The sequence below is a fragment of the Equus przewalskii genome, chromosome 10 (genome assembly GCF_037783145.1).
Source record: "Equus przewalskii isolate Varuska chromosome 10, EquPr2, whole genome shotgun sequence".
In the NCBI taxonomy this organism is placed as follows: domain Eukaryota; kingdom Metazoa; phylum Chordata; class Mammalia; order Perissodactyla; family Equidae; genus Equus; species Equus przewalskii.
Genome location: NC_091840.1, coordinates 2,174,724 through 2,201,442, shown reverse-complemented (window position 1 = coordinate 2,201,442; position 26,719 = coordinate 2,174,724). Strand labels below are relative to the sequence as shown.

The 26,719-nt window shown below is 49.6% G+C and overlaps 1 protein-coding gene across 23 annotated transcripts in view; it reads left to right on the top strand.

The window, feature by feature from the left end:
- The window catches only part of RPTOR (regulatory associated protein of MTOR complex 1), a 404,605-nt gene that overhangs the window by 315,451 nt on the left and 62,435 nt on the right, over positions 1–26,719 (top strand). For 18 of the 23 annotated variants that reach the window (XR_011523252.1, XR_011523251.1, XM_008514448.2 and 15 more), the window contains 7 exons: positions 11,384–11,458; positions 14,589–14,654; positions 15,010–15,201; positions 15,698–15,838; positions 20,880–20,997; positions 21,935–22,075; positions 22,496–22,654. Coding sequence is in view for 21 of the 23 variants with exons in the window: in XM_008514448.2 (XP_008512670.1) it covers positions 11,384–11,458; positions 14,589–14,654; positions 15,010–15,201; positions 15,698–15,838; positions 20,880–20,997; positions 21,935–22,075; positions 22,496–22,654 (892 nt within the window). In the remaining 2 variants the exon portion in view is untranslated. The remainder of the gene's footprint in view (positions 1–11,383; positions 11,459–14,588; positions 14,655–15,009; positions 15,202–15,697; positions 15,839–20,879; positions 20,998–21,934; positions 22,076–22,495; positions 22,655–26,719) is intronic. The other 5 variants (XM_070561357.1, XM_070561354.1, XM_070561350.1 and 2 more) reach the window with 1 other exon arrangement.

Below are 26,719 nucleotides of genomic sequence, written 5' to 3'. Positions count from 1 at the left end.
TAATAAGCCGTATTTTTTAGAACAGTTTTACAGAAAACTTAAGACATTAGAGTTCCCATAAATCCCACACTCAGGTTCTTCTATTGTTAATATCATACAATAACCTGGTACATTTGTCACAACTGAGGAATCAATGTTGATACGTTGTTATTAACTAAAGTCCACACTTCCGTTTCCTTAGTTTTTACCTAGTGTCTCTTTACTCCTCCAGGACCCCATCCAGGAGCCCACCTCACATCCAGTCATCCCCTCTCCTCAGGCTCCTCTTGGCTGGGGTGGTCTCACACTTTCCTGGTCCCAATGACCACGACAGCTTTGCGGGGCGCTGCTCAGGGACTTTGCAGATTGTCCCTCTGCTGGGATCTGTCTGATGCTTTCTCATGAGGAGCGCGGGCTTGTGGGTTTGGGGGAGGAAGAGCACAGGGTCAAGTGCCTCCTCCTCACGTCCCGTCAGGGGTCCGTGCTCTCTCGGGACTCGTCTCTGCTGACGTGACCTTGGTGAGCTGGCTGAGGTGTGTTTGCCAGGCCTCCCCTTGTTGTTCTTTCCCTCCCCTTCCATCCTGTGCTCTTGGGAGGGCGTCGATGGGATGCACTGGAATTTTTTGTTGAGTGGCCTGCTTTATGTCTGTTGTCGAGCACTAGTCCTTTATTCACTTTCACTATCGTTTTAAAATCCGAATATCGTTCTTTTAATTTCTTTTCATTATTATTGATTTAGGCTTATTTTATAAAGTTTAGCACTAGAGTTGTTTTGTTTTTGCACCTCTGGGATTTTCTAGGATTCCTTCTTTCAGTTTGCCCTCTATTGAATAACCTTCCTGCTGCACCATCTTCCAGCTACCTACAAGTGGACAAAGTGGGAATGATTTCGCTCTGACCGCAGGTAGCTGTGTCAGTTACAGAACTGATGAGCAACAGTTAGGCTTGTCTTCAAGTGAAAACCCCCAGCCCAAAGTCTGGCTTCATAAATGTTGCTTATCCTTCCCAGCTCCTCATTTTAACGTAAATAATTTAATTGCTTTGATGGTCCATTTAATTTCTAAACTATAGGTCGTAAAATGCAGAAAATAAACAAAAATCACAGTCTTAGGGACACAAGTTTGCCGAGACCCACATTTACACAGAAGCTGCGTAAGGATGTGCTGCTTCAGTGATTCCACGTGCCCTTCTCATTGTTGGCTGAAGGAGCACCGTCATGAGGAGTGGCCTCTCTTTAGCCATCATCCTAGTGAAATGAGGTGGCTGCTTTTCAGAAGCTCTCCGAGTGGGTTTCACTTTGTGGGGGGATTCACATCCACCCTCATGGCATCCCTGGAGAACTATGGCCCAGGAAAACAGACTCCTCCCACCCCTGCCGCATCGCTGGAGCCAGGTCTGCCTGTCCCGGCACTAGGTCAGGCCTCAGAAGACCACCTGCCTGGGAACAGGCCCGGCCCAGCAGATTTGCACATCGGTGACAGGCCGGGTTGCAGGTGGGTGTGTCTGTGTGTGGCAGGAGGGAGGCAGTGGTTTTAAATGCCTCTAGGTTGCCAAGAGTGAAATGAAAAGCTGAAGAAGCAAGAGGCTGTCCCCTGCTGCTCAGCATGCAGGCCATTCGTCCCGCTCTGGGCACAGGGGAGTGAGTGTTGGTGGGGAGGTGACGGGTCACCCTTTTGCGGGTTGAATGTGCTCAGTGACTCAGGCTGCAGGGACTTCTCAGAGGGTGAAGGTGGAGCAGCAGCCTGGCGCCCAGGGAAGTCCAGTCTGGTAACCACATGATTAATTATCAGGTTGCACTGAATCACCAGCTCGCAGCACTGAATCAGGGAGGGTGAGGATCAGGGGCCAGTCAACCCGAGTGCACAGTCTGCATGACTCAAGTCTGATGGCTGTGGCAGCTTTCTAAGCTTTATGAACAGAGCAACCATGATTTTGATGTGAGGAATCAAGGCTGGTTTAAAGTATGGTCCAGAACGTGCCAGCTCAGACACCTTTCCCACCTGGGACTCACAGGGCTGCCCATGCACCTGGCAGTGACCTGGGTTCCAGGGTCTGGGTGAAGCCCACATGGCACAGCAGGGAGAGGCTGGGCCTCGGCGTCTGGGCTCTGCCGCTCGGCAGCGCTGACCCAGGGAGGCTTGTTGCTCCTCGTTTCACGGGTCGATTGGTAGCTGTAATCATCATGTTGGAAGTGGTTCCTGGTGTGATCAGCATACCTTGTGAGGAGGGATACTTCTTCATGCTCACAGTCCGCTTATGCATTCAGCAGACCCTGAGCCTCTGCTAGGAGCCAGGCTCTTATCTCCCGGGACTATAAAGAGTAATAGTACAGGGTTCTTGTCCTCAAGGAGCTGAGAGTCTAGCAAAGAATGTGGAAAGTGTGAAGAGCTAACCCAAAGTCAGCAACTTCAAGTAGGAGCACAAGGGAAGGCCAAAGGCTGGTTGGGGGGCTCACAGAGGCTGTGCCTGGAGTGCTCAGGTGCCTCCAGTGGGGAAAAGAGGGCACTGGGAGCGCAGGCGCAGACACAGAGACACTTGGAGGTGAGTGATGGCACAGACGAGTCCATGTGCGAGAGCGCACGTATGACCAGAGAGAGGAGGCTAATAGCATGGGTTTCTTCATTCAAACGTATTTCTCCATCACCACTGCTTGTCATACCACTGGATGATTGGCACCAAGTGGTGGAGGACCCTGTATGACGTGGCTCAGCATGACCCTCAGGTCAGTTTTAGGGCCTGGCTGGGACAGTAATTGTCTCTGCTACAGAAATAACTCAGGCAGTTCAGGTGAGTTCTAGGAATCTCAGATGAGTTCGAGGATGCAGGGGGTCCAGTCTACCAGAAAGACCAATGCCAGGATGAAGGCTGCTCATTAGGCCTGGACCAAAATCAGCCCAGAGCAGAGCCCAAGGATCTCCTGGGCCCTGTGGGTGGAAACACAGGAACTGACTGGTTATCCCATAGGTTTGAGCAGGTGGAAAGTCGCACAGAGGGGTTGTGAGATGCAGGGGAAGCGTTACCCAAATCAGCAAGTGAAAACACAAGGTTTGCAATAAGGAAAATGTGATCAGAATACGCTGCTCGGCTGTCAGTGAGGAAGATTTCCTGGATACAGTGTCAGCCCTGAGTGCTGAACCAGCCCGAAGCTGTGATGTGCTCATTGTGGGAAGTTGGGTGCATGAGCGAAAGGGAGCTGAGTCCTCATTCTGTGACAGGGCAGCAGCAGACAAAGTCTAAAATCGCGAAATAAAGATGTAGCAATTACTTTGAAATCTGGAGGTAAATTCTTGAAAAACTGCCCAAAGAATTGAAATTGGCTGCCTTTGGGGAGCTGGACCTTAGGGGGCGGGGAGGTCCAGGGAGTTGCTTTTGCCTATAAGAAGCCATTTAGTGCTGTTTTGCTGTTTTATCTCTTTCCATGGATTAATCTGATAAAAATGGAATTAATTTGTCTGTAAAAGAAAACATGGGAGTAGAGAAACCACAGGAATTCGAGGTGGGAGGAAAGCTCAGCCTACCTTGGGCGAGGCTAGCTAAGCCACTTCCCCCCTCAGAGAACTTCGCATCCTCCCAGCTCCGCCTGTCTGGTGGAGCCAAGGCCCAGAGAGTTCAGTGCCAGCTGGAAAGCCACTGTGTCCCCTCTCCCCCGACAGAATGGGTAGAGGATGAAACTTGCACTAAGTAAAGTGATAAAGCGGCGTGTGATTTGGACGGCCTTGGTTTGGATTCTTGCTGTCGCTGAGGGACCGTGGGCAGGTCACAACACTCGTTTAAATCTTCACTTCCTTGTACAAGCATGGGAGTTCTGATAACTCCCTCTCAAGGTGACTGAATGCTCAGTGATGTGCTGTGGGTCAGGTGGCCCAGAGAGGACCTGATGCAGCTGAGGCACTTATGAAGTGTCGTGGCTGTTTTTACTCAAAGTGACGCAGACCTGCAGCGAGGTGGACCTAAAGAACATGTGCTGAGCTCTGTGTCCTAGTTGGAGACATTATTCCTTCTTTTAAATTCCTGAAGTCTGACCATATATTAGGCCACAAAGGAAACCTTAAGAATTTCCAAAAAGTAGAAATAATACAATGTGTACAGTAGAACTGGAAATGAATAACAATATCAGAAAACAAAGGGGCCTTCCAACTGGAAATTTATTTTTTTTGAAGAAAACAACTATCTTCAATCTTGGGTCAAAGGAAAAATATACAACAAAATTGTAGAGTTTCCAAAATTAATGATAATGAAAATAATGTATATCAGACCTATGAAATACAGTTAATGCCATATTCAAAGAAAAATTCATAGCCTTAAATTCTTATGTCAATATAAAGGAATAAAAATAAACTAGGCAGGGCTGGCCCCGTGGCAGAGTGGTTAAGTTCACGCGCTCCGCTTCGGTGGCCCAGGGTTTCGCCAGTTCGGATCCTGGGCGCGGACATGGCACCGCTCATCAGGCCATGCTGAGCCGGCGTCCCACATGCCACAACTAGAAGGATCCACAACTAAAATATACAACTATGTACTGGAGGGACTTGGGGAGAAAAAGCAGGGAAAAAAAAAAGCAAACTACATGGCATTCCCACTTATAAGAATTTGGAAATAATCCGGCAGGACATTGAAAGGATAATACACCGTGACTGAGTGGGTTTCTAGGGATGCAAGGCTGGTTCATACTAGGAAAGCTATTAAGGTAAGACATTAATAAGCAGAAGTAGGCTCACATTGATCTTCTCATAAAGGAAGACGCCACTCAATAAAACAGGCATCAGTAGCTACTTCTCTAAGACTTAAAATATTTTCATCCGTCCAAAAGCCAGCATCATACTTAATGGGGAAAAACTAAAAACATTCCCACTAAAATAGGAAGAAGGTAAGATGCCACTGTGCTACCAGCTAACACAATTAGTCAAGAGGAAGAAATTAGAGGCATAAAATTGGAAAAGTAGAAGTGAAAACATTGCAGTGTGCAAATGATGAGTATGTGCCTGGAAAACCCAATGGAATCAATTACATACTACTGATAAGAGAATTTAGTAAGTAGAAGACAGAATTAATATACAGAAATCAAAAGAAACAACCAGTTAGAAGACAATGCACCCCACTTCCGAGAGAATCCTGAATCCAGAACAGACTTGACCTGAGACATGAAAACCCTCTTGTGAAGAAAACGCTGAAGCATCCTGAGTCTGGCAGAGGCCAGCCTGAGCGAGCAGAATGCAGCCTGTGCCTTTCCAGCACGGCTCTTGTCATAAACAGTCAGTGTGCCCTAAGCTAATTAGAACTCTCATACAATCCCAGTAAAATTACCAGCAGGTAATTTTTTCCCTGAAACTGGACAAACAATTCTAAACTTCTATGGAAAAATAATTAGAAATAGCCAGGGGAATTCTGAATAGGAAGAATAATGACAGGGAGCTGATCCTACCAGATATCAAAATTAACTATGAAGCCTCAATAATAAAAAGCACTGTGGTGCTGGATTATGGACAGACAGACCAATGGAGGCTAGTGGAAACAGACCTCAGTACATACAGGATTTTGGTTGTGGTCAAGTCAGCATCTCTGATCAGTGGAGTAAAGAGGATAGACTCCTGACCTTTTGGTGTTAGGATAGCTAGGTGTCTGACTGCACATCCGGAATACCAGCATTAACGCTAGAGAGAGAGATTATTTAAATACAAAGAATGAAACCACGAACGCCCTAGAAGAAAACCCAGGCAAATTATATTTTAACCTTAGAGTGATGAAAGCCTTTTTAACTATAACTTAAAATCTAGATGTCCTTGAAAATTAATAAACTTAATTGCATAAAAATAGAAAACTGCATGGAGGAAAAAATACTATGAGCAAAAGTTTTAAAACAACCACGAATTGAGGGTGGGGGCCTTTAAAACTCCTATCACAAGTAAAAGACTAGCCTCCCTAACATATAAAGAGCTCCTGGAAATCAAGAAAAACACTAACAGTCCAATAGAGAAATGGTCAAAGGACATGAGCCAACAGTTCACAGAAAAAGAAACACAAATGGCTGTTACATATATGAAAGATGCTCAGTCTTTTCATAGTAAATGCACAGTAAGACCACACTGAAATACCATTTCTCACTTGTCAGATTGGCAAAAATTCAAACATTTTACCATATGCACTGCTGTGAAAGTTCACAGGGGTAATATCCATCAAAATTGCAAATGCCTTTTATCCTTCCATCTAGCAGCGTCTCATCTGGGAATTCACCGCTTACCTGCTTACATATAAAATAGCTTATAGATGTTTATTCTTTGCAGTGTTGTTTGTGGTCATAACAGCTTGGTTCAACTCGAAGGTCCAGTCCTCCACAGGAGGCTGGTTAGACAGCCGTGCCGCCTCCGCCCGATGGGCTATTATGTGTTAGCTGTGAAGACAGAGCAAGCTCTCCACGAGCGGATGTGGTGAGAGCGCCTCACGTGAAGAACAGCAAAGTGCAGGACTTCGGATGCAGGGGTCCTTCGTTTAAGAACAGTGGCTCAGTCTGTACATTCACATTTTCTTATGTTTACAGGAAGAAAGACCAGAAGATTAAATAAGAAACTAACGAAGTGATTACATATAGTGGTGAAGGAGGAGGACTTCTCAATCTGTACCTTTCGGTACCGTGTTTACAGGGTGTATTTACACATGTAAATGTATTCATTTATAAATATATTCATATGTATATACTTGGAAAATATACTTTTTAAAATGTTTTTCATATATATATATAGATACTTTAAATGTGTTTACGCATTTTAGAACAAGAATCTTGTACATTTTATGTACAAGAAGGAAGATTGAAGGCATCGAAGGGTTCATACATGCCAGTGATTTTCCCACTGGTAACAGGTATTTCGGCATTCAAGGTGTCTTTTTATTCTGAAGCTTACCTTCCACACAGGAGCATCTGACGTGAGAATAGCTACAAGGCATTTTGAATATTTAAAATAATCAACATTTGTTGGAAAATGAAAATCTCTGTACATTTAAATATCTTGCTACCCCTGGCAAATGGGCCGTCAGCTGTGCTGAGGGTTCGAGGCGTGCGGAGGCAGGGGCGTCTGTAACTGCTGAGGCGTGTGTTGCAGAGTCTGTGAAGAGCCGTGAGCTCCTGCGACCAGTGAGCAGAAATCCCTGCTCTGGGGTTATTTTCTCCGGCACTACTAGTTTCATGGCCACACATGGTTGTTAAAATTCTGGGCATATAAACCTCCCAACCTAGTCCTGCGTCTGTCTCCAGATGGATTCCCTGGGGCATCTCATGTTCTGGTAATAATGGAGCAGAGGCTCCTTTCTCTAGTTGGACACTGCCCTGCCTGTCCAGCACTGCTGCATCCTTTCCTCATCACAAGGAGTGAACTCTGTGGCCCGTGGGCAGGAGACACGGCCTCGCCCTGTGTGATTGTCTCCATGAGAACATGAGAACATGAGTGGCTGCGTCCGTTGGTGGAATTGCTCAGGATGGCCCTGCTGACTTGGACCTCGTTAGATTCATCACGCATGCTGGTCTGTTAGGCTTTGTTCAGTTTGCTTCCTGCTCCCCCATAAAATAGACTTGATAATCTGCATTAAGGAGAATGAAGGCAGGGTCTCTCCCCACAGCATTCTTTGCTGGAATGTTCCGAGGAGGAACACCTGCACTCGCCTTATAAACTTACCCCACAGAAACCAGGGTCTTTGGTCGAGTTCCTCCTGGTCTCTGCTCCATCCTTACGTCTGTTTGCAAACCGTATCTGTACTTGCTGCCGCAATGAAATATGTGTTTGCTTCCTTCTTCTCTTTGCTTTTCTTCTCTTCTCTTCCTCTCCTCCCTCTTCCCCATTTAAAAAATTTAATTCCCTGAAGTCCTGAGACAGAAGAATCAGAGCCGTGTGGAGAATTAAAGACAAGTTAGAGCTGGGTTTGCTGTGTGGGGGAAGGGTTTGCTTAGGTAAACCCTTTCATGTTCATGCTTCTTCCCCTCCTCCACCTTCCTTTCTCTCTGGCCTTAATATGTCATACCTGTAGCTTGATCTGGGGGAAAAGCAAACAGACAAAACAACAAGGCAGAGCCCTTGGAAAGCAGCTGCTTTGGAGCATTCTTGGCTGTGAGTGCCTGTGTCTCTTTGGGTACTTTTCCACCGAGCCTGTGCTTGCAAAGGCTGTCATCTGTTGGGCCCATTTCTGCACCTTTATAGTTGAAGGCCTTATTTTCTCTTGTAATGAGGTACTTGGCCTGAGTCAGGCGGCCAAGAGCATGTGTCCCCGCACCCTGGAAGGAGGTGCCGCGGAGCCTGCACGTGTGCACAGGAGGGCAGGGGGGGACAGGTGACTTGGGGAAAGTGTGAGCGGATTCTAAACCAATTCATAAATGACCCCTGCTGAGAACTGAAAGTGAAGGCAGACGTGTGAAAAGGTGGCTTTGTTGGTGCTCCCTTCCTGGCATGACAGACTCATCAAAACAGAGAGCTTTTAATATAAACAAAATAACCACCAGCCTCCAATATTGAAGGCATATTGAAGTTATGGTTTCAGATACCGTGACATGTGTGCCTCAAATTCAGAATTAGTAAGATATGAATTAGTGACACTTTATTCCTCTTTGATGAGACACGTTTAAGGAGCTTCACTGTAAACGTGTGGGCTTTGATTTGACTTGTCGAATCTCTGGTTTAAAAACAAAGAAAGGTGCCTTTATTCTCAGAATCGGGTGCCTAACCAGTGTACCTGGGGCACCAGTGCTGCGGTGGTGAGCGAGTTCTCTCTCCCTGTCTCTTCTGGGCTGAGTCTTTACAGGGAGGATATCATGTTGATGCCTTTGGTTCATTTGTCAAAGCCTCCGTTCAAAGCAAGGAGTCCCTTCTGGGTATTACTTGAACACCATGTGCTTAATTGGCTTCTCTGGCTTTTCGGGAATTAGCCTGCTAACCTGAGCCCCCGGTGCCCACTGCTTCCTGACCGCTCGTCTCCATCTCGCTTAACTCCCACTTAAACAGCCGAGTCCAGTAGCCTGCCTTATCAGTTTATTGATGTGAGGAAGAAACACCTAATTATCAGAGCACCCCTGAGAAATAGGGCAGTGCGGGAGAGGCATGGGGGTTCAGGGGTTCTGGGCTGAGGTAGCCAGCAGATTCCATCTGCAAAACCACCTCTGCGTCTGTGAGAGGGGGCTTCATTGCAGGAGAAGCTCCAAGCCAGTGGGGGCTCTGGTGATCCAGGAATATATTGCAGTACATAACTGTGTCCTCTTATTCTCAGAAACTCAGTTCTTAAAATTCCAATCCTCACTTCTTCTTCAGTTGCCTTCATCTTCCAGGGTGGAGCATGCTGGGAGCTGGTGAAATTTAACATCTGTCTGTGTACACATTACCCCAAATGTCACACTAATCAGTTTTTCTGGATGTTAATCCAAGAAGCCCAGTTACCATTATGACTACATTATGTGGGTCACCTTCTCCAAGAATGAGAGCATTTGTACTTTGTATGTCACTTTCCAATCTTTTGAGTCGCTCTTACCTGTTATATGTTTAATCTATGATTCAGCTAATTGAGCAGAGATTTCTTCAGTTTTGCTGGCATCCCACAGCTAGCGAGAGGGAGACCTGGCTGGGAGCCTAATTCTTCGCTCCAAGTCCTGTCCCCGTCCTCTCCTCCATGCGAATAGAAACCTTTTCCTCAGCGCTGAGGGCCTGAACCCTCCCCAGATGTTATCCTCAGCCCCAGAATATGCAAGGCGTGCTTGTTTCAGTCCCTTGAAGAACCAGCACTGGCAGAAATGCCCCCAGATCAGCCAGCCTGGCATGAAAGCAGGGCTTCCAGCAATACTCACGGCCACCTAAGAGCCAGTGGCTTCCCCCGGCATCCCCACGACTCCTCAATCCTACAGCCACCTGGAAGCCTCTTCCCTCGCCCTGTCTCCCGTCCCCCAGGGCCCATCCTCTGTGCTCTAGAGGAGCAGCCTCCCCCTCTGCTGCATTGGGGGCCCGCCCGATGTGCGTGCGACTTCTAATCTAGAGGGCCAGCACAGGTCATGCCCTACACCTCAAATTGTGCGTGGCCACCTTCCTTCTGACGGCTCTGCTTGTGTCTCAGAGGTGCCTCGAATGTGGGATACTCCAGATGGGACTCCTCATCCTCCGTGCTCCCCTGGAAGATGGCACCCACCTCTTTAGTGGTCTCGCCCAGCCCCTCCCACCAGATCCCGCCAGAACAGTCTCCTCATCTCTCCAGGATCATCCCCGTCCCCTCTGTCTGTGCTATGTGTGCCTCCCCATTTCCGGTCCAGCCCTTCTGACTCACCTCCATTGCAGTTCCAGCATGACTCCGACCTGCGGTCCGAATGCCTTGACCCTCCCGGGTTTCAGCCCCCGCAGGCCTCTTCAAGGCCTCCTCAGGACAACATTCGAAGCCCTGTGCTGACCATCTCCTGCCTCCCCCAGCCCTCCCCATCGCCTCTGTTCCCCCATCTGTCCTTCCTCCGTGGATAGTCCCCACTGCTCCTCAGCTTAGGCATCTCCTCCAGAAAGCGCGCAACCCCCCTCCCCTCTCCCTGAGCCCCCCATGCCCCGAGTGTCTCCTCATCAAGTGTCGTGACTGCTCCTCAGTAGCCTTCTCCTGAACTGTGAGCAGGGCACAAGCTGTGTCTCTGTCTGCAGGACCAAGCCAGTGCTTGGCACCTGGTGGGTCCTCAGGTGTGTGAGGAGCAGATGAACGCAGAGACGTGATGGTGCTTGCAGGGGCAGGGCGACCCAAGAGTGGGGAAGAACTGCGTGCCTGGCAGCTCGTTTAGCATTTAAAATCTAGATTCCCACCCGAGAGCTATTCCTTTGGAGGAAGGAGTTGGGCCTCCAGGAAGCACCTGTTAAAATATAACCATGTGACACAAATAATTTGTAATTGTTATATTCACACAGGTTATTGTTCTTCACTATTTTCTAAGTCCTAGCAAAATCCCAAGAAAAGCTTCAGCAGGGGCCGAGGCCTGCAGAAACCAGGCGTAGTTTCAAGTGCTGGGCATATCCCAGCTGGGAGGGCAAGAGGACAGGAGTGGGCCCCGGGAGCACCTGGGAAGGGAAGGCGTGGGTAGAGGCCGCAGGAGGATGGCCCTGCGAAGGAGCCGGCCCAGCGGCCAGGGCACCCTACCTGTTAGTGCCCGGAAGGTGTTCTCAGAGAACGTCTTAGAGCTGCTGCGCTTCTGAGAATGTGCAAGATCCCAGCTCTTTTCCCACAGCCAGGGAAAATGTGTCTGCAAGCAACCATTCTAGCCGTTTTTCCAAATGAAAATTGGACTTGAGAGGAGAAAATGATTAAGGCATAAAATATTCATTGCACATTCATTTGTTCGTACATCACAAGCAACAGAAAGAACCCCTTCCAGGTAACCACACTCACTGCTCCTCCTCTGTCTCTTTTTTCTCCCCAGTCATGTCAAGCTGACCTGGTGAAGGACAACGGTCACAAATATTTCCTTTCGGTCTTGGCAGACCCTTACATGCCAGTAAGGACCAAGTGTCATTTGTCTTTTGGACAGTCTCACGATCTGTATCGTTTGTCTCCGCCCACGTGTTATGCTACTGTGATGCCTTTTACGAGGACTGCAGAGAGGGTTGCTCCTCGCCACTCACCCATCCAAGCAGAGGGGCCTGCGGGGGTGTGGGCCACGCTGTGGGGGCCACGTTCACACTTGAGCTACTGCTCTTTACTTAATAGCACATTATTTCAGTAGCTGTTTCATGGCTGTCTCTAAATCAGGATATAGTTAACCTTGATGTACAGGTTGGTTTGGTTTTGTTTATGTTAGTCTATTTTCCCTGGAACATCTTTGCAGTATAGTGGAATGCACTCTCCCTCGCATCTTGTCAACTGAATTAGATTAATGAGTGCTTGTCCCTCTACTATATGATAGTTCCTGTGCCTAGTGCAGTTGTTAGGGTGTGGCAAGATGCTCATGTGCCTTATGAATCAGGGTGGAAGGGAGGGAAGAAAAGAAGAGATTGAAAGTTTAAATATATTTTATTATATTAAATTGCTTAAAAATTAGTAATCTGTGAATAGCATTATAGGAATTCCTATAAATGTTTTATAATTAATTTCTTTATTCCCTACTTCCAGCTCCTAGCATAGTAAAGAGAACAAAATAGACATCCTAAATAATTACTTAATATAACTTGGTTTTACTAGAATATTTAACTAAGTATAACAGCTCATTGACATACTCTTAGGTGGCTTTGGTTGTATAAAGGAACTTTTGTATGTAATTTCACCCTCTAGTTGGTTTTCTAAACTAAATAATGATAACAATAACAAAAAAACAGAAAACATTAAAAACAGGATTGTTATGTAAAAGGTAAACAGTATTTGTGTGTTTTAACTTAAGTGTGGTGTTTAAACATCATCATAGGCAGTTTAAGTTTATACTCTATATGAGTTCTGGAAATAAGCACTTCCCTGTTCTTCAGGGTGGGTAAGAATATAAATCAAACAAATGAAAAAGAATGCTAAACTGATAAAATGCAGTAAAATGGTGAGCTGAGCTGATGCAATGGGCCCCACTTCAACTACAGACACGTTAGAGTTTGGAGGACACGGCCAAATTTGAAAGAAAAAAGAGGAAATTCCCAAATGCCAAAACCTGAAGAGAGGGGTCAGCGGAGAGCCATGGCGAGAAGCGAGCACTGGGGTTCCTCGCATCTCGCAGACCCGAGAGGCGGTGTCTCGGAAGGCAACACCCCTGCTGGAAGCCGGGAGCCCACGAGGCGCACCCCCTACTCATCAACAGAGGACGCAAACAGCTACTCCCATCCTCCACATCTGGGCGGAGAGTTAAAGGGAAGGCCTCCATGAGAGACAGGACCCTTGGCCTTCCCGCCGGGGAGTTGGGTCTGCACTTACACGCATCCTGTGGGTGAGAGCCACCAGCCAAAAAAGTGGGTGTAAAACTCATTCAGGGTCACTGAAATCACCAGGGTACTGGAAGAGCGAAGGCGAGACCTTTCTACAGGGACACGTGCGCAGTGCTGGCACAGGACACTCATGCCAGAAACACAGCCCGCTCTTGCCACCGTCAGGAGAGCCCACCGGAAAGGGAACGAGCAGGGCCAGCGCAGAGAGCTAGCACCTGATAACTGAAACTAATAGAATATAAAAGCAATATAAACACGTATGTTTAAAATGATTGAGGAAAACGACTTGTTTTAATTATGTCCAAAAATAAACCACTGTGATGTTTCTTCAGAAGCACTTCTGCTCATACAAAGACAGTGTATGCTCTTACTTTTACTCACCCTCAAAAGTGACCAACTAGATTCTTTTAATAAATAGGCAGATCTAGGGGGAGAAAAAGAACCTGTAGTGGAAGATATGATCACTGCCATTCAAAGCTCCGTGGATGCATCAGGCAGCAGTAGACACAGGCAGCAGAGGCTCACGACACCCCCAGGACAAGAGACCAGAGGGAGCAGGGAAGCAGTATTCGAACTGACTGGGGCTGAGAACTTTCCAGGTTTGAAGAAAGAAGTGAGTTTTCAGATTTAAAAAGTACAGTGAATCTTGAGAAAGTTAAATAAAAACAAATCCATAGCCAGACTCATCATAATGGAAGTAGAGCGTGTCAAAGGCCAAGGGGAAATCTAAAAGTAACCAGAGCAAAAGGAAAGGTTGTTTGCAAAGGAGGAACAAGTGCACAGGCAGCAGACTTTCCATCAGCAGTAACAGAGCACAGAGAACAGTGGCAAGGCCTTCAGAGCACTCAAGGAGACTGACCATCGCCTGGAGCTCTGTACCAGCTGAGGTGCCATTCAGGAATGCCGGTGAAGCCAACACATTTAGGAGACTGACAGCTGAGCTGTTCTGACCCCACCAAAGAGAGCTGTGAAGACCGTATTTCAAGAGGAAGTTGAAGCCCCAGGGAAAAGCAGGATGCAGGAAGCAGCAAAAAGCTAAGAAACTGGCAGATATGTTGGCATATTAAGCATCAGCTGTAAAAATAAATCATCATAATTGCTAATTTGAGGGGTTAACACATGAGGAGGAATGTCAGAATTAAGGCACCCTAAGAGCCTTGCATTCATCCAAGGGAGATAGAATAATTAAGACTTTGTTCAGTATGGATGTTAGAAACATAAGGCACCATTACACAGTTCAAAACAGACTGACTGATTTCTAAGGCAGCAGAGGCCAGAGGAAAGGAGAGAATGAAAATTGGTCCCACCAGTAGAAGACCAGAAAGAGGAAAACATGGAGCCAAGTTAGGATGCAACAGTCCTTCGTTTTACTGCAGTGTGCTGACTCGGAGCAGGCTGCTTCTGCGGCCTGGGGCAGGAGCGAGGGCTGCGCAGTCAGGGGCCTTCCTCATTAACAGCACAACCTTAGGAGAAAATCGTGGCAGACTGTAGCATGAGTGCTTCAAGGAGCAGCCTGTCGTCTGAGAGGCCAGCCCAAAGCTGCCAGACCCTCTTAGAGAGTCTGTTCCTGTTTTGTAGACTCAAATCAAAAGACAGGAAGCAGGCTCATGTTACTTTAATCAAGCCCATCAGAAAGATTCTGAGAGGATAACTTGGTTGTGTTTGGGCATGATGAGTTTCCTCCATGGGGAAAATGTAAAACCAGGGGTGACATTTGTTTTCCAGGCTGAACATAGGACAATGACGGCTTTCATTCTCGCTGTGATTGTCAACAGCTATAACACAGGCCAGGTGAGTGTCTCGGCCACTGCCACCATCCAGAGCCTCCCTCTGGCGCAGCACCATGCTGCCGTATTCAGGGATCAGAGGAACTGAATGTCTAATGAAACAGCCTCCGACTGGTGGGGGGTTACGAGCACACCAGCCCCCAGGGGACACCATGGGAGGAGCAGGGCCCAGACCCTTCGCTTAGCCAGCCGTTTGCAGGGTAAATTGGAATTGAAATTGGTGGGATTTAAAACGAGGGGAATTGAGCAAATCTTGTAATGTGATTAAGCAAAGTTTCCACAAGAAACCTTGGGGGCTATGATCCCAGCCCAGCACCCCTCTCCGGGTGACCCACTGCGTGTTGTCTGACTTCTCATAGGAAGCCTGCCTCCAGGGAAACTTGATCGCCATTTGCCTGGAGCAGCTCAACGACCCCCACCCCTTGCTGCGCCAGTGGGTGGCCATCTGCCTAGGACGGATCTGGCAGAATTTTGACTCGGCTAGGTGGTGTGGGGTGAGGGACAGTGCTCACGAGAAACTCTGCAGCCTCCTCTCCGACCCCATTCCTGAGGTGAGTCCATCCCCACCCAGTGGCTTCGGGCTAGGTGAGGCCAAGGGCCAGCAGGTACTTTGTGCCAGCAGTCCTGCCCGGATGCTGTGTGTGGAGGGCCACTGTGTAGACAGTATCTCCAGCAGAGGCCTGCTCACGCTTGCGTGTGGCCTCGCGTCCAGAAACTGCCCCCTCCATGCCCATCACAGCCCTTGTCCCCCGGACCCCCGTCTGACTCACTGATGGATTACCGGTGCCCCATTTGGTTCCAGAACTTCCGACCTCTACAATCTGTCTCCAGCCCCTCGAGCTGGGGCCGTGAGGATTCCTCCTTTTGTCTCTTCCTCCATTTTTGCTCCATCAATATGAGTAGAACTGGGCTTCGAGGACTGTGTAATGAAACTCCTGGAATCGAATTAACCGAACTGAATCAGATTACCCTACGGGTGGCCCTGGCAGAGTTCAGACCCAAACAGCCAGCCGTGGGCGTGACTCTGACCCTGTCCCTGTCTTGCAGGTGCGCTGCGCAGCAGTCTTTGCCCTCGGGACGTTTGTGGGCAACTCTGCAGAGAGGACCGACCACTCGACCACCATCGACCACAATGTGGCCATGATGCTGGCCCAGCTGATCAACGACGGGAGTCCCGTGGTCCGGAAGGTGTGTGCCCCCCCAGCTCCGCAGGCAGCGGCAGAGCGCCTGGCAGCCAGTCTCCCACGACACCCAGGGTCTGAGCCGGTGACCCTGACCGCGCAGAGCGCGCTCCCTTCCTGCTGGCACACGTCCTTTTGAGAGCAGACATTTAAATGTGTTTCCTTCTCTCCAAAGTGCATTTCTTCACCAGATACTCGTGTGTTTGCTTCATTTAAAGGCATTTAACAGGCTACGTCTACTGGCAGCTTGTATAATAGGCTCCTTCCTGCCTGGGAGCAACGCACACACACATCATGTAGATTCAAAAGAGCAGTAGACACCCACAGACAGACGGAAAGTTTCGTGTAGCGTATTCCCCTCCCCGCCCCCACGTTTGTCAGCAACTGAACGAAACGGTTCTATAAAGTGGAAAACTTGTGCTTGTCTGTTTGGATGTAGAAATATCAAGGATTTCCATCCAGGATCTCACATCCCTGTCGGAATTGGCTCAGCATAGCTTGATTCCCCCTCCCCCCCTCAGCCACAAGGGGCCACTGGAGGGACGCTGGTGGTCGTGTCTCATGGTGAACTTGAAAGGCTGCCCTGGAGCAGACACTGCTCTGTTCGGTGCTCAGGAAGGCAGCGCTCTCTGGAGGTGGCCACGGGCTTGCATCTCATCCTCTCAAGGTGTCAGCTGCCCTCCCAGCATTGCTGAGATCGCTGTCCTGGGGAGAGGGAGGCTGGGTTGTCAGAAGACGGGTGTGGTTTGGGACTGGTTTGCCTGTTTGGAGAGTAGACCCCACTGATTGCCTTGCGAGGGACGTTGTCTGACAAGTTCACTTCAGCCAGACTCAAACATGGAGTGGCTCATTCTGTCTCATGTTCCCTTCAGAGAGGAATGAACCAAGTTATTAACTGCCAGAGATCTAGAGAAAGGTTACAAATGTGAAATGAGATGCTAGAGATCCCTTCCCTTGGTCCTGGCATTCTTATCTTGAGGTTCTCATCGTCCCCAGTCTGTCTGAAGCTGGTTCCCGTTCGTTAGCCCGAGCCAAAGTCTTCTCGTTCCTGCCTCAAATTGCCTTTATTATGAACATCACCGATCAAAGCAGCAAATCTGCCCTTGCTTTAGTTGCCTGTTAACATTCCTTTAAAGAAAGGAAAGCTTTTCTTCTTTCCAAAAAACTTAAACATGAATTTTAATAAAAATAAAAAGAATGTCCCTCTGAGTTCCCAGTATCAGGAGAGTGGTCACTGAAGTCACCAGGAGCCACTGGGACCACTGTGCTCTCGAGTGCAGCCCCGAGTGCTTCCAGGTGGCCCCTGGGCTGCCAGCTGGGCCTCCGGCTGTGATCCATTCGCTGTCCCTTTGCAGAGGTGTGGGTTCTGGGTACTAGAGTGCTCACATGTCACTGAGTCTTTACTGCGGGCAGGATGGCATTTGCCTTGCCTGGGGGCTGCATGCTGTGCCTGCATGCTAGAGGTGCAGGCCGCATGTCAGAGCCTGTCCTGCTGACCAGGGGTGCGACTTCCTCTAGAGGCAGAGAAGGCTCTTTCTTCCTTCTGCTTGTTCATCCATTCCCGGGCTCAGTGTCGCGTTCTTCTGCATACGGGGCCCTGGAGTGCAGAGTGGAAGACAGCCCTGCCTTCAAGGAGCATGCAGTCTAGTTAAAGAGGCAGACTTGGGACCAGTGACTGTGCTGAAGCACTTGTAAATGAGTAGTATCTCAGAGGGAGGCCCGGAGTTCTCCAGAACGCATCAGAGTGGTGCCTGCCCCAACCTCCTGTGGGGGAGAGGGGTCAGCAGGCTTTCACAGGGAGGAACTTGTACCTTGATTATGAAGGATGAGCAGCCAGGAGCCAGTGAGGAAAGGAGCAGGTGAGGCAGGAGGAGTGTGTGCGAAGGCCCAGGGGTGTGAAAGACCATGGCACCCCCAGGGGCTGCCTATTGTTCGTGTGGCTGGAGCATGGAGCAAGCGGGAGGGGCAGTGATGGTGAGGCTACAGGGCGGGGGCTCCTAATCCCAAGGGCAGTTTGCCAGGAGTGCACCTTCTGCAACAGTGCCTGAGGACTTCATCCTTTGAACAGCTGTTTGAGTGTCTGCAGAGTTACAGGCAGCGCGTCAGGCCCTGACCCTTCACTGCCTTCAAGGAGTTTACGTGCTAACGGGGGAGCCAGCCAGCCAGCAGCAGGCCTGTTAAATAAGTGGACAAGGTGATATTTGCTGTGGACACACAGGACATGTGGAGGGTTAGGGAGAGTGGGGCAGTGGTGGGTGGGAGAGAGGATGCAATTTCAGAGGCTGTTGCCCTTCGGCACCCCTGGGGCCCAGGAGACACGGGGGGATGAGCCACTTGGGCCAGAGCACCTTTCCCTAGAAGCAAGCCCAGAGGGTGTCCTCATTGGAACAAACGTGCTCTTCTCCCAGAGCACTGCTCTGTCCTGCCACGGTTCCAGGGGCCGAGTCTGACGCTCCATGGCCGTGGGCCACAAAACAAATGCCAGCCAGTACTCTGTTGTTGGAAACATGGAGTGGGGGCAGCCCCCAGGGGAGGAGATGAGGAGGTGGCAGTCAGCGCGCAGAGACCGCAGAGAGGAGCCCAGGAGGGCACATGGTCCCACCTTCCACGTGACCACAGAGGAGCGTTAGCTGGATGCCCCTGGGGGCAGTGCATGTGCCCAGGCATGACGTCCCTGAATCCTGTGACACCTCACTTTGCACAATGAGCCCTGTGCTAAAGGTGACAATGTTCACCTGTTAACCCTTCCTGTGTGCCAGTCTCTGGAGAACGCACACCTGGAGGTGGGGCAGGTTGGCGACTGAACAGACCGCTATGTGATGGGGCAGGTGGCTCGTGCTCGGAAGGAAAGTAAAGCAGGTGATGGTAGAGTGTCTGGAGGGGCCCTGGGCGCAGGCAGGACGCTCGGGGGAGGTATCTGAGCAGCGGCCTGGTGGAAGCAAGGCTGAGCCCGGGGGGGTTGGGAGGTCTTTCCAGGCAGAGGAGTAGCGCGTCCCAAGGCCCAGAGCGGGAGGCACGGCTCGCTCAAAGGGCCATGCCGGATTGAGGACGTGGGCACAAGGGGCCAGGAGGCAACTGAGACCCTGGTGAGCAAGGCCTTGTTTTGTTCCGAGTGTGAGCAGAGGGTAGAGGTTTGGAGGAAGGCAGGACCAACTCTGCCATGAGAGGCTGAGGCCGCCCAGGTGAGATATGCCGCTGGCCAGAGGGGACGGGTCGCGTGTCTAAATGCTAGAGTGCTATGTTGAACCGTCTTCCAAAAGCTGAGACTACAGCAAGCTCCCCGCGTCCCGTCCTGCACACTCCTGCCAGACCTCTGATTCCTTCTGCACCAGCATCCCGGGGCTATGCACGCATCTGTGTTCTGTGGTCAGAGTAAAGCCCAATAGGCGGGCTGTCAGACGTGGCAGGAGCCCACGGCCAGCAGCAGCCACCCTCCAGTGGCCTGCCTCCCCGGCAGGGACTGCTTGGCATGCAGCCTCTCAGGTGTGGGCCACGCTCTTGTGTTCCCCTTTGTTGAGTATCCCTGAACCAAAGGGTCCAGGACCTAGGGATGAAGTCCTCTGTTTCAGGGCCCAGCACGAGCTTTTTTACTTTATATCAGAGCAAAGGGGAAAATACACGGTGTTTTTGGAAGATGATGCAGACTTCATCTTCACTGAGTGGCCCCATGGGCGACCCATCTCAGCAGCATGTTAGTCCCTTGCACAGGAAATGCAGGCTGGGCTCTGGTTTGCAGGAGGAGGTAGGCAGCCATGTTGGCAGCTGGAGACAAGTGCCAGCCTGGGGTGTTGGCAGTGGGCATGGCGAAGCTCGTCAGGCGCCGGAGGCTCAGCACAGTTAGACTTGGGGACTGACAGGATGGGAGGTGGGGCTAGGGCAGAGAGGGTTGGGTCAGGGCAGTTCTAACCTGAGCTTGTGGTTTGTGATTCCGTGGGCACAAGCCGAGAGGCCCCTGGCAGGAGCTGAATGGAAAGGGGTGCTGCTGGCAGGTAGCTGGGCGGGTTAAGCTTAGGATTCGGGTGAGCAATAGGTGGAGATGCATGGCCAGCAGTTGGAAAGGCCCGCCTGGAACGTGAGGAGAGATGGGACAGCGAGGAGTGGGCTCGGTAGTGGTCCACAACTGTGACGGGAGAGGCAAGGAGCGTGGGAGGTCGAGGTGGGCGCAGCCTCAATGGAGAGGAGAGGGGCGGCGAGTGAGAGGACCCTAGGAGCCCCCGTCCGGAGCCTGGCTTGTCCAGCCGCTGCAGAGACCTCGGCACCTCAGCAGAGCTCTCCCAGCCTTGGGGGGCTAGGGGAATTTACGTAGCAAGCAAGCATTCTCACACACCTTGGGTTTCTGCTAGATATTTTGCGGGAACAAAGAGCAGATAAAGTTGAAGTTGTTGGAACTATTTGAACCGTGATGAGAAGAGTGGTATAAACCTACATTCCAATTCTGTTTCCCTATGACTTTTAGGATCTCCAGGCACTCATGTTATAGCACTAACCGTCCCGAGAGGTAAATTGTATTCATCTCCTTGGACTGAGGCAATTGGGACTAAAGATCTTGTTTTCATTCTAGAACTTTCTCGTTCCTTTTTAGGGACTAGAAACTAAAATATCTGTGAAAGTTTTGCATTTAGTAAAAGAGCATGCCTCAGCTTGTCAGATGCATCTGCTTTACTGTGCCGAGGATTCAAACGGCCCAGCAAACTGTCAAGTCTAATCAAGGGGCGTCTCGGCCTGGTCACAGGACTGACCACATACAGGAGGCTGTGGGTCTCTTGCCTTTCCCATTGTGGGGGTGTCATCCATACTTGTGTCCTTATGAAACCTGCCAGCCGTGTTGCTCATATCCAGTGGCCAGCTGTCACTGTCAGGCATTCAGGTGCATTCCTTGAGGTCCCCGTGGCCAGTGGCCTGTGATACATGGAGTGCCCAGTTTGGCTTAACCTTCCTTCTTTCTGTGGTGACTCAAGCATCCGGCATTCAATTTTAAGTCTCACTGCTTTTCTGGGGTCATCCTCCAGCCATCAGTAAGTGTTACTGTCCCTTCTCCCTCTCGGCAGGAACTGGTGGTGGCTCTGAGTCATCTTGTAGTTCAGTACGAAAGCAATTTCTGCACCGTGGCCTTGCAGTTCATGGAAGAGGAAAAGAACTACCCCTTGCCTTCCCCAGCAACCACAGGTACGGCATCGTAACTCGTGAAGCCTGAGGAGCTCGCCTGGCCGGTTCCTGTACACCAGGGACCCTGCGTCGGAACTCAGCGAACTCCTCAGCTTGGCTGGAACCTGGGCTCGGATATCAAGTCCTTGCCGCTCAGATATCTGTTTTGAGTGGCCCCTGCGACTCCCATCTTCCCAGGCATTTAGCAGAATAGAAAGAGTGGGAAAAGGGGCCACACGGACCCTCTGACTCTTTCCCTTCCTTTTCACCCTTTTTGGAAATCTCAAAGGATGGCACACTGCGTGCAGTAGGGGCTTACAGAAAAGCATGTTACCTCTCTTCCTGTGATGAGTAATGTCGTCACGTTGTCATCCGTTTTGTGCTTCAGTGAGTCATGTTAGGCAGCTCCTTTTTTCACATTTTCCATGTTCCCGGATTTACATTGCATCATCATCCCTCCCCCCAGAACACAGCCGTCTCTGCAGGAAGGAGGGCTCGTGATCAGTAAGGAAAGCATGACTGCTTTCAGTGCATCAGGGAAGGGAAACCGAGAGGGAACTTGCTCACTGGGAACAGCTGGTGCGCCAGAGGGAGCGCGGAGCCAGCAGATGGAGGTCCTGCCAGCGCTGATCCTGCTGAGCTTCCAGGGCAGCGGCCGCAGTGCGTCACAGGGCGCCTGGTGCTGCTCTCGGAGAGGCCACGGTCACCAGCCCTGCTCCCTGCTCTTTCTTAATTGAACTCTCACAGAGTGGCCGGCATTTGCTCCTTACACCTCCCCTCCTGCCCTGCTGGCACTTTGTCCAGCTTTGGCTGGCTCACCCCTACCCACATGTGTCAGGGATCCTTGATGAGCTGTAGGCCCTGCTGGTGGCATCTGCTCATCCAGGGACCAGCTGCTGTCACCTGTCGGTGTAGCTGATCCCACCATTAACTCTTCTTTCTCCTTCTTTCCCACTAGAGGGCGGGAGTTTGACCCCAGTACGGGACAGCCCCTGCACACCCAGGCTCCGTTCCGTGAGTTCCTATGGAAACATTCGGGCAGTCACCACTGCTAGAAGCTTGAACAAATCTTTGCAGAATCTGAGCTTGACTGAAGAATGTAAGACACTGGGAATTGGGTTCTTGGGTTGGAACAGTTGTGGGGTTTATTTTCTGAAACATCTTATGTGCAGAAGTGCCCCCCTCCTCTGCCATGAGTGTGTGCCCTGCTGTCCCATCTGCTGCCCTGGTGATTGGCAGGCGTTCGTACAGAGAAGTGGTAGTTCAGCCCCGGACGCAGCCAGGGGTCACCTGACGGCTTGCAGAAGGCAGGCACAGGCACAGCGGAGTTGGCTCCCGGGGCCAGGCGTGCCTGCCTCCCAGTGGCCTGGCGGAATGCTGGGGAACGAGCCCGCCTCCAGAGGTTAGGGAGGGGTGTGCGTGAAACCCACATTTCAGTCATATGCCGTTACTTGTGAGACCAAAAGGAGGGTCCTGGGAACTCCACACTGACTTCCTTTCGCCGTGGTGTCTGGGCCAGCCGGCAGCTCTGTGGCGTTCTCCCCCGGAAACCTGAGCACCAGCAGCAGCGCCAGCAGCACCCTGGGCAGCCCAGAGAATGAGGAGTACATCCTCTCCTTCGAGACCATCGACAAGATGCGCCGCGTCAGCTCCTACTCCTCCCTCAACTCTCTCATAGGTGAGTCCCGCCGCCCTCGCTCTGCTCCCTGCTTCCCGATCTGTCCTCTTGGCACCCAGGGGTGCTCTCTACTCCCTGAGACAGCACGGACCTTAATGTTGATCAGGTGAGGGGGCGTGAGGGCTGTCTCAGTGGAAGGGTGGAAGTTAAATGTGAGGAGGTGAGAAGAAGCTTTTGCTGTGGGCAGCAGGAAAGCTTCAGTCACTTTAATTTTGATCTGGTGATACTTTACAAGCCCTCCCAGGGATGTCTGGGCTAGCCGGCTTTGTTGTGTGGGAACACTGCTAGAACCTTCAGTCCGTCTTCACGCGTGCTGAACTCCCAGTATCACAGGACAGTGGTGCTCAGCCGGAGTGACTTTGCCCCCAGGAGACATTTTGGTGTCACAGCAGGGACCATGGGGGCTGCTGGCATCTAATAGGCAGCATGGCATCCGGCAGCTCGATGCCCGCCCAGGGAAGGTGGGCGCCCAAGTGGAGGGCCCTGGTCCTGGAGGAGACAAGGCCTTCCGTCTTCAGGTTTCCCTGCCCACACCTACTGGCAGGGTCTCCTCCGTGCTTCCACGCACCCATCCCAGCAATTTCACACCAGCTGCCCACAAACTGCAAGTGAATTCAGGGTCAGTTTCGTCTCTTGTTCTGCCTTGACTGGTGTGCGCCTGGGCTCTACTGCCGGGCCTGCTGACATAGCCAAGGAAGTAGAAATTCACCTTATTTTCTCACTGTGTAAATCTCAATCTTCACATCGCTGTGGCAAACTTAGGACCTAACCAGGCGAGCCTTCTGTGTCTCGTTCTGACCTCCAGAGCGGTGTAGCAGGCCTCATTTGGAGTTGTGTTTAATATTAAGACGTACTTTAGACACGCAGAAATTTGGAGAGGCTAATCCGCCACATGGCCGCGTGTTTGTTTTACTCCCGGCTTCAGGAGCTGCAGGCGGTTAAGGCCCCAGCGCCCTCCTCCGAGGCTGTCCTTGTCGTCCACTGTTGGGACGCCCCCAGAACTCGCTGTGGGCCCTTGCGCGGGCTTTAATGCCACACACGTGGTATCAGTGGCGTCATGTGGCGCGTGTCCTCATGAGGCCGCTCCTCTCTCTCTACTCTCAAGTCGATATTTCGCACACTGGCCATGCGAGTTTGTTCATTCACTTTCATCGTCTGCCACAACTGCAGCATCTGTCCTTTCTCCTATTGATGGACACTCAGGTTGGCTCTCATTTTCCCTTCTTTTGTTCTCCGTTTTCTATAAGCAAACTCAGGAGTTGGGCCCGCCCCCACCCCCACCTCTGGGCTCCCCACCCCTTTGCCTCGAGAGCTCTGCTCCCAGACTCTCTGGGCTGCTCCCTCGGTTCAGTCAGAATTCTGCCTCAGTGTCACCTTGAAAGCAGCCTCCTGGCTCCCAGCCAGAGTCTAGCACAGTCCTTCCACGGTCACTCTCTCATTCTCTGCCCCCTTCTCCAGTTTCGTTTTTCTTCTGAGAACTTTCTACCGCCAGACTTATATATGTCCTTGTCTATCTGGGCTGGCTCTGTCTCTCTCTCCCCAGGAATATAAGAGCCATGAGTCCAGGAACTTTGTTCTGTCAACTACTACGTCCTCCCCCCACATCCAGTGCTGGCACATAGTAGGTGCTAATAAATATGAGTGGGAGCATGCTGCAGTGGACACCCTCCAGCACGGACTCCCATGCGAGTCTGGCTGTGTCAGTAGCAGTGAAACTGCACAAAGGGCACGTGCATGGGCAGCCTTACCGGCCACTGTCAGGGCTCTCCCGACAGGTGCTGCCACTTTCTGCTCCACTGAGGACAAGTTCCTGTGCTGCGTGTTCTCCCCACGCTGGGTCTGGTCAGGCTTGTTGCCGTCGGATGCAAGAACTGGCATCTTGTGGTGGTGCTGCGCCTCCCTGGGTTTCAGCAAGGGAGAGCCCACGTGTCTGGCAGGCTGCCGTGTTTCCACGCCTGTGAATTACCTCTTCAGTGCCCTACAGATTTTGCCATTGCATTATTTATCCTTTTCTTACCAATTTTTAGGAGTATATCCTTATTCTGGATACTAATCCTGATCAAATATATTCATTGAAAGTAACTCTTCCCATCTATGGCTTCATTTATTGTATCTTTTGTACCACACAAGTTTTATATTTTAATTTATCTTTTTCTATGTAACTTGCACCTTTTTGTGTCTTGAATTCTTTCTTTTCTTAGTGTCTTCAAGATATTCTCTTGTATTTTCTTCTAAAATTTTAAATTGTCATTTTTTTATATGTCTTTAATATATCTTGAATCAAATCTGTGTGGTGAGGTGTAGGAAACCAATTTTATTTTTTCTCATACGGATCACCACTTGTCCCCATACCTTTCATCAGTAGTCTGTCCTTTCTCCGGTGACCTCCAGCATCACCACTGTCGTCGGTGGAGTGCCTGTTAGGGTCCGTGTGGAGGTTCCTCATCCTGTTCTGTGAAGCACATGCCACCTGCTGCGACGGCTACACTCTTGAGCCAAGTCCTCAGTTTGTATTTGCTTCAAAATTGTCCTGGCTCTTCTTAGCCTTTGCTTTGCTGTATAAATTTTATATAATCAGCTTTTCTGTTTCCACAGCAGCTTTCCTGGGATGCTGTTTGGCATTGCGTTGAATTGATGGGTCAGTTGGGAGAATTGCGTCTCTGTGGTGTTGAGCGCCCCATCCCCGAACGTGGCTGTCTTTGCACTGTTTAAGTCTTCTTTAATGTCTGTTAATACGGTTTACAACTTTCTGCATAAAAGTCACAAGCATTTCTCTGAGAAACTTTATAGTTTTGTACTTTTAAGTGATAATCTTTCTTTTGACCATTTGTTACTGGCAAAAAGGAATGTAAGTGGACGTCTTAGTTTCATTCCTGAGAGTAAAGGAAACATATCTAACTTTTCACCTTTAAATATGATGTTTGCTATAGAGTTTTTGGTTGGATAGTCTTTATCAGTTTATAGAAATTCCTGTTCTATTCTACTTGGTTAAGTTTTCTTTTTTGTAAATGAAATGAATTCAGTGAATTTTATGGAATGTTTTTCTATAGCTCTTGCATGATCCTATGTTTTTGCCCCTTTGCTCTGTCAGCTGGTGAACTGCCTGATTAGTATGTCCCATCAAACCACCCTTGCGTTGCTGGGTCAACCCAACTTGGTAATTTACTTTAACATTATGGCATCAAGTTCATCAGTATTTTCTTTAGAATGTTCTCCATCTGTATTCATGGGTGAATTTGGCCTATAACTTTTTTATCTTGTACTTCCCTTGTCTGATTTAGGTATCAAGTTTATACTAGCTTCATAAAATTAGTTAGGGAGTATGCCCTCATTTCCCATTCTCTGGGACAATCTGTGTAAGACAAAGTTACATGTTCTTTGGGTGTCTGGGTAGAATTGGCCTCTAAAATTGCCTGGGCTTAAGTAGAGTTTCGTGTGAGTAGGTTTAAGGTTAAGATTCCATTACTTTGATGATCATAGGATCATTCAGGTTGTCTATTTCTTTGTACCTTAGCTTCGATCTGCTGTATTTTTCTAAGATGTCCATTTCAGTTTTCTCGTTTATTTCCATGAAGTTGTTCAGAGCATTCTCATGATTTTTCATCTCTGTTGTCTGTATAGATATGTCTCCCTTTTCATTCCTATTATTATATATTTGCTTTTGCCCTTTTTGCTTGATTAATCCTACAAGACATTTGTTAATTTCTTTAGTGTTTTCAACTTTTGCTGTGTTGCTATGCTTCATTATTATACCTTTGTTTTGTGTTCCAGTGATTTCTTTTCTTGTGTTTATTTCCTTCTATTTTCTTTAAGTTTAGTCTCTTGTTCTTTTTCACTTCAGGAGTTGAAAATAAAAATAGCTCGTTAACTTTCACTCTTTCTTCCTTTCTAATATAAGAATTTTAATCTGTAATTTTCTCTCTTGGTACCACTCATCTCATCCCTCAAGTGTGGTAGGTACTGTTTTTATTGGTGTTCAGTTCTAAGTTATTTGTTGTTTCCATCATGATCCCTCTCCTTAGAGCTTATACTTTCTCTTTGCATCACATGATAGTGTTAAGTATT